General features: G+C 35.1%; 1 protein-coding gene across 1 annotated transcript in view; it reads right to left on the bottom strand.

Moving 5' to 3' along the window:
- Positions 614 to 8,171, bottom strand: part of LOC109834185 — a 19,876-nt gene continuing 12,318 nt past the window's right edge. The window contains exons 6-7 of the mRNA XM_020402125.1: positions 5,545 to 5,592; positions 614 to 1,044 (exon numbers count right to left, since the gene is read on the bottom strand). Coding sequence (XP_020257714.1) covers positions 841 to 1,044; positions 5,545 to 5,592 — 252 coding nt within the window. The 3' untranslated portion in view covers positions 614 to 840. The remainder of the gene's footprint in view (positions 1,045 to 5,544; positions 5,593 to 8,171) is intronic.

The following is an 8,171-nucleotide window of genomic DNA, read 5'->3' as shown; positions in this document are numbered from 1 at the left end:
CCTAGTCGTCGACTTCTCCTACAGAGCCTTGCTCTCGTCTGTGTCGACTCTCCAGAAGCTCGTCGTCTCGCCTGCGTCGTCGACTAGACATCGCCTGAAGTCGCTCAAGCTCGCCGAGGTTTGGATCTATATCTCTTCTTCCAACAATCACCCACTTAGAGATCAAATTGCCATTAGCAAGCTCTCTCTTAACAAACATCTTCTCCTGTGTGGCTCTGCCCTCATCTCCTACATATGAATGCTAACTGAAATTACGCACAACTCTAGTTTCTAAATGGTGACGGCTTTAGTCAACATATCTGCAGGATTTTAGCTTCCCAAAATCTTCACCAACTTTAACTTCTCATCCTCAATCATCGAGCGTATGAAGTGGTAACATAATTTGATAGTGAATCAATTTAATCACAAACTTTTTACATTAACACGCTATTGACAAAGTCATGATTGACTTGTAAAACAAGTTCACTAATAATAAAACATATATAATACCTTTTATCTAAAATAACTCCAAGAGAGAGATGAAATCAACAGACACAATCTGTTAGGCACCAACTCAAATTCACTCCTCTCATAACTAGTTTTCCCCTGAAATAACAACAGACTACACTGGAGATCTCAACAACTGCATGACAAAATTTCATACACTACAATATCGTACATACAAAACGACATGGAAGATGATAAGTTTAAATTCTTCGACTACACTTTCCGAGGATATTTACTCAACTCTACCTACCTTAAGAATACACACATCACAACAATAGTCCAGTATATACATGTGTTCTTCTCTGATATAGATAAAAAAACTCTCAGATAATACAAAACTTCATGGTTTAAAGACTATGCTCCATCAGTGTTTGTATCCTTTGGCAAGACCAGTGCAATGAGGCAGTCAGCTGGATGTGGTGAAATGCCCAACAATGAGCAGGTATCCGCCGAGTTGGGGAGAATGAAGAGTAATCTTGCCCAAAGGGATCTACCTGCTGTAACTTTGATCACCCCGGCACAATCCCTTTGCTTCAGATACGATATGAAATCATGGAACTGCATTAAGTTTGAAGTTTTTAGTCATGATCTAGTGTTTTTGTATGCCCCGAATCATAGATCTAATTAACATGCTACTTTTGTATATCCATTTTGTATGCCCCGAATCATAGACCTAATTAACATGCTACTTTTGTATATCCATTTGCATAGTTTCTGCATGGGCAATTGTTATTAGGATTTCTCGATATTAGTCCCTTAAATCTTTCACATTCGTATATTAGACCCTCAAATCATTGAACTTTCTATTAGGTCTCAAATTCTTAAGTTATTTTGAAATTAGTCCCGCAAATCAAGACTAAAAGTAATTATTAGAGGGATTAATTTGAGACAACTTCTGAGAATTGGGGGACATGTTAACATTTTCAATGAATGGAGGGACCAGTTTCAAAATAACTTAAATTTTTGGGGGACCTAATAGCAATCTACTTCTTCTTAACTAAAAGAGAACACTAAAGGAGAACTCAATGAATAGTAAATCACTGTTGGACCAATCATAGGGATTTGCCAACTCAGCCGAAATTCTCTCACACGCTTATTTTCCAAACTTCCCACATTACCACGTTCTCCAAACTACCCTTTCTATCTCCCTCTCTCTCTCTCTGAACTTCCCCCAATCTCCATTCTCTCTTCGAACCCAACCAAATCTAAACCCAAAAACAATGGAGAACTCCACCTCTTCATCATCAATCTCAGATCCCATCGTCGGTGATATCTCCGATCGTCAAACAAATCCCTAGAACCAACCCTTCTTTTGTCGCCCATACCCCCTCTCCTCCTCTGACATCTTCATCGTCAAATACTTCCTCCACCGTCCTCAGACCTCGCGCTCACCTCCCCGTCGCCATCCTCCTCCTCCTCCTCTCTCCGGCAAGCTTCCCGCGCAAACGAGCCTCATTTCCCTCTTCCTCTCCCCAGGTTCCGAATTAACGCTGCATTTGAATTATTATATTGTGATTAGTTTCCAGATTACTGCTTTGGGTTTGTGTTGAGGGGGGTTGACATGGGTTTCATTCAAAAATTCATCTTTGATTAGCGAGTGGTTTAAGATGCGTACGTGGATTGTTTACAAATAACCCATTTGATGAAATTTCTGTTTTATAGTGTTTATTTTGTTCTATTAATGAATGGGATCTGGGATCGCTTTAAAGTGTTTATCTTTTTATATTTTTCAATGAAGTTGGTGCTATAAATTTTAATTTGCCTGTAGGGAAGTGGTTGGTATTTCTTCGTTCAATTTCTCATAATTATGCCACCGTATCCTCCGCTATGAAATCCTGATGTTTTAATTTACACTTTCTTTTTCCTAAATGCTATACAGGCACACTCTTTAGAGAAGTCAATGCAGTTACAAGCCTCAAAGATGGCCCTATTCTGGTACTTTGAGGTTAGTAATTCTATTGATATTGTGTTTAATTGAGTAGAATTCCATCTTTCAAGCAAAATAAGGTTGTTGTGTGTTACTTATATATTACGACATTACATATTTAAGAGTGATGTACAGAAGAATAATGCTTGGAAGCTTGAACCTTTTGTTTCATCTGAGTTATTCCTTTAGTAAATGTTACGTTGAATTGATTTAATCAGATGCTCTGAGAACCATCTGGTTTAAATAGAATTTTCCCCTTTAGGATGACAAAAGTAGTCTCTTTTTTTGTGGTTGATTTAATCATATGTTTGCCCTTTGTACAATGTAATGACACACATCGTCATGTAATTGAGTGGCTTCATCGAAGATCATATCACAATATTCATAGAGTGAATGGTACAATTTGCACAGGTTTGTGCTTTCTAGATTATAAGTAGGTTTTGGGTTTGGAAGTAGAAGGACATTGTTTTTAACTGATGAATAATTCTGAACAGGTACCTTGCAGAGTTTAAGACTGGGGCTCACAAAAAAGAGGCTGCTGAACATACGCTGACGGCATACAAATCCGCACAGGTGGGTCAGTTCTTTGATTGGGTTTCATTCGTTTATACCTGCAGTTAGCAGTATATATACTCTAATACCTTTTTTATGGCTTATTTGGTTTGATAGAGATATTTTTATTTGTCAAGAAACCTCATCGTTTTGCCATGATATTTACTGGAGCTTACCTTCGTTGTATGTTTGTGTTAATCAAATTTCTGTATTACTTTTCCCATTAAATGGGTTTCTTATTGTAGAATTAAGAGTTATTGGCTATTAGCTAAGCATGTTATATTGAATTGTCATCATTTGTAGGATATTGCTCTTGCTGAATTGGCTCCGACCCATCCCATAAGGCTTGGCTTGGCTCTTAACTTCTCAGTTTTCTATTATGAGATCCTCAACTCACCAGACCGTGCATGCAATCTCTTAAAACAATTGGTTTGAATTTCAAATTGAAGGTATAGCTGGTTGTGCAATATGTTATGTAAATTTCAGCTAAAATGGATCTTTTCTGAATCGGTGAGCAAGTATATTCAGTTTAAATGTGTTGGCCCAAGAATATTCATGATTTGATTGAAAATGCTGCTTTCCATTGTTTACATTAATTATTGAGTCGTTCCCATATTTCGAAATCTTGATATTAGAAACCCAAAAAATTTTGTTAGTCGTATTTGTTATTCTATCTCAGAAGATGTCTGCTAATTAAGTGTGAATATTATTGGACTTCTTAGAAAACTTTAGGAAGTTTTGCGTCTAATCATTTTTATGCTTTTGTTCTATTTTTAGTTACATGCTTTTCTTACAACTTCTTATTCATATTTCTTTAACAATATTTATTATTATTCTTTCTTAAAAGATTCTATTGATTTCTCAGGAAGTTGTCCGATTTTCTAAGTCTAATTAATTTTATGTTTGCTTCAGTATTCTTTTGGCAATTCTATGGATCCGTAACTAAATCAGACTACACCACAATGAGTCTGGGCTTCATCATGGTAATTAATTCAAAATTTTCAAATAGATGTCCTACTTCCTACGTCTTACACAGAATAAAATTAGTTTATTTAATTATTTGTGGATCTCTTACCACAGACACATTGCAATGGAAACCTAAATTTGATTTTCACAAGTATATGGTATGGGCTCTTGAAGCAGATTTCAAGAAAGTTGTTAGTATAAGGTATTTCTTTTACCTATAGACTGAGTACTATTTGTTTCTTGCCATTCGAATCGGAGTGTCAACTCGGTTCATCACATTTATGAAACAATAACTTTATTTCACTTTTTATATTTAAATTTTGGATAAGAATTTTCACACATTTATGCAATGAAAAAAGAGACCTTTATTGTGTCATTTCGATTTCAGTTTTGAGGAGTTATTTGATCTTTAGAATTTTGGTCAATGAAGTAGTTAACGAATCGAACTTGCTCGAATATCTAGACGAATAATAATCAAACTATTTATTAATTATTCGGTTCACTTCCACTACTATACTTCATATCTAAAGCAGAATACTTTATTTTGATAACATGTTAAATATTTACAGAAAATCTTTTAGGATCCGTGCTTTGCACGGGTTTAAATACTAGTTTCAATGATTCACGAAAATTATGAAAGATTTAAGGGACTAATATCTAAAAAAAAATGTAATTTTCTAGGATTTACAGAACGTGTACTCATTAGGTCAACTTTATTGGAGTGGATCATCCACTTAAAATGATCTAAGATTGAATTTAAATAGGAAGAATTCACCTCCACCCTATGTTACCTGGGTTCTTCAAATCGGAAACCGTACCTGTACCCAACACTTACCCATACCCATACCCATACCGAAACTTCTTGGACGCTTCTTAAATATATGCTTATGTTTATTCAGGTGTATACTCAATTATATAATACATGTTATAATTCAAAACAATCCATATCACTTCTTGGACGTATATTCTACACTTCACGCCTATTTCTCATATATTGATCTAATGTAAATGGAAAATGCAATATTGATCTTATGTAAATTATTAATTTTAATACATATAATATACATTACATACTGATAAATAGCCGTGTCCCCATACACTGTCTTTCAAAAATTTGTCGTGTCCCGTATCAGCATCCATACCGGTACCCATACAACTTTGCCCCCAACTCTTTTCAGACAGTGAAACTAGAAGGTGGAGAAAAACAAAATTGGTCAGGTAAGTGGCCTAAAAGATGGTTCAAAAAGAAAGTATGAGTTGGGAGTTTGAGCATGTTGTTCGAGGCATTGATTTCTAGTGTAATGTTTTCATATCCCAGTGTGCTACTGTTTGAGGAATTCTTGTGTCACGTGTCCTTATTCGTGTTGTGTCATGAGTTTGCGTCCATGCTTATTAACTTGATGTAAGAATTGGGATAAGACTCCATGATTATAATATAGGTTCCGCATATTATATTTTCATGGTTAAATACTTTTTATAGAAACTAATTAGCTCATCAATAAAGCTGCTAATAAAAATGATTTTGCATGCTGCATGTCAATACTTTAAATGAACAAATTTTAAATGCTCATACATCAAAACATGCTCAAGTGAAAAAGTTAGGGTATACTTACGCCTTTGAGTTCACTTGTACTAGAAGGTAGCAAACGACAAACTTCTCTCTGCAACACGTAAATGAAAGTTAGCAACCAAAAGAAATATTTGTAGATTTACAAATGACTATGAGAACAGGGGAGTGAAGAAAGTAATTGATCTAGACATAACAACTAAGAAGAAATAATCTAATATACAATAAATTCTACAGAAATTTTCATATATGAAAAGTAGAGCTATATGTTAACTGATGAAAAATGATAAACGAGACTATTCTTATGAACTCCATCTGAGATTTAGTTCATGAAAAATAAAGATATAAATCTTCCCTTAAAAGGAAGGAAACAGAGAGCTAGAGAAAGACACACATTAAGCTATTGTTCTTTCTCCCAGCAACTAATCTGCCTGCTGTTTATCATATTTCTGGCCATATATACACCACATTATGCCCCACCTCCAAAACAACCCCCCCCCACCCACAAAAAAAAATAAAAAAATAAAAAAAGAACTAAAAAGAAACACGCACACAGAGACCCCTCTCTACGGACGACAGTTACCCTCCCTCTTATGTATAAATTATTAATGTGCTTGTATATACATTAAATACCCGTCAAAGCCCTCCCTCTTATGTATAAATTATTAATGTGCTTGTATATACATTAAATACCCGTCCTCTTTGACATGTATTATGGTTAGATCATCTCCATGTGTATATTCTGGTGATGATTTCACGTTTTCGGCATCTGTTTGTTAGTAATACTTCATTTCTAGAAGTTTCAATCGAAATCGTTTTCCTCTGTTAATACACATTCATTAGAGGAAGGTGCATAACGCATTCTACCGACATCTAAAAGCTACGCCTAAAGATCTCCTGTTAAGTTCCTCCAATTCTTCCAGGAATCACGTGGAGGAACTTAAAGGGAAAGGTTTCCTTATGCAGGCAAATCTGAAAATGGGTTCTAGTTATCGATTGAATACATCATGCAACTTCCCCTAATGAGTCATATTAAGAAAGAAGCTTCAAATTTCAAGTTTATAGAAACCAGGATCACCAACATGAGCTGAAACCAACAACCCAAAATACACATGCGGATGATTTTAACTGCAACAAATTTTAAAAGATGGAGGTACTTTATTCTGTATGTATATCAGTCCGTGTACATAAACACACATGTGAGCGGGGTGGTGTGTGGCGGTGAGAGAGGCGGGGGAGGGGGGAGGGGGGGGCATGTGTATAGAAAGAAAAGCGATTAAGCAAATATGATGTTAGCATATACTAGTCAAGTCCGTGTACAATAAACATATCACCATGTGGGCCCGGGGTTAGGTTGTGTGCGGTGATGTGTGAGAGAAAAAAGAAGAGAGGGGGGAAGGTGGTGGGGTTGGGGCGAGGCATGTGTATAGAAAGAGAAACGATTAACAATATGATGTTAGCGATATATATATCATATATATATATATATTATATATACTATATATAATATATTATATATATATATATATATATATATATATAGAGAGAAGAGAGAAATAATGGATATCGCTTGGTAGTGAGCGTGGCAGCAATCCCTCCATCTTTCATATCAAATGGGGGACGCATATTCACATGGGTTAAGGAGTGCATAGGGAATCACCAATTTGAATGATGGAGGGGATTATGTCACCTGCACTACGAAACACAACTTTTTGTGCTTGTAGCCAGCATACCATTTTTCTACATATACTATAATATATATAATTATATATATATATATATATATAATATATATATTAATATATAGGTGAAAAACTTATGTCAACTTAAGTAGATAGAGAATAGTGTGTCCAGCCAAAAGTTTTTAAACACACATCATATTGCCTAGGGATCGGCTCTGTCATTATAACAAAAAGTGTTTTAATATTATATGTGTGGCTAGGAACTTTTGGTGGCCCTCACTTAAGTTATAGGGTCTTGTTCTCATCCTCTGTCTCTCTCTCTCTCTCTCTCTATATACTATATATACTACCATACATATTTTGATATATCGTACTCTACTACTATAATACGGGCAGTACGTATGGGCAAAATGCTCAAGAGCTGGCTAATTTCATTTGGGGGTGTGCATATTATTTGCTGGGGAGAAAGAACAATAGGTGATCATACTTTGTACTATATAGCCGATCCAATCCCACCAAAACCAAGCCATACATAGGCAAAAGAAGTTGTGAGAGAAACGATGTAATAACCACTAACTTTGAAAGGAATATCATATTCTAACTTGATCTAGGATTAGAAAAGAATGATGCAAGTTGTAAGCTATTTAAGGTTTCAAGAAATTAGGACTACACCCATCATCGGTTATTTTAGACTGATTTTAACAGTTATTAAATTTTTACTTGTAATCAAGAACTTATTGACAACTTTGCCAAAAAAATATTGCGCACTTTCATAAAAGAAACACTTCTGCAAGCGAACATATCATATTTGACATAAAATAATGAAATTCAGTTGCAATTATTTATTGACCGTCATCTACATATCCTTCTAACCAATTTTAAAAATCGATATAAAATTTCCCAATGAAACTTCAAAGGTATACAAGCTTTTATCACTCAAGATGCCACCTAATTAGGAGAATGTATTATGACCTAAAAATTATGGGAATTG

This window comes from Asparagus officinalis, chromosome 3 (assembly GCF_001876935.1).
Source record: "Asparagus officinalis chromosome 3, Aspof.V1, whole genome shotgun sequence".
In the NCBI taxonomy this organism is placed as follows: domain Eukaryota; kingdom Viridiplantae; phylum Streptophyta; class Magnoliopsida; order Asparagales; family Asparagaceae; genus Asparagus; species Asparagus officinalis.
Note: the sequence above shows the minus strand (reverse complement) of the source record. Positions and strands in the feature narration are given on the sequence as shown.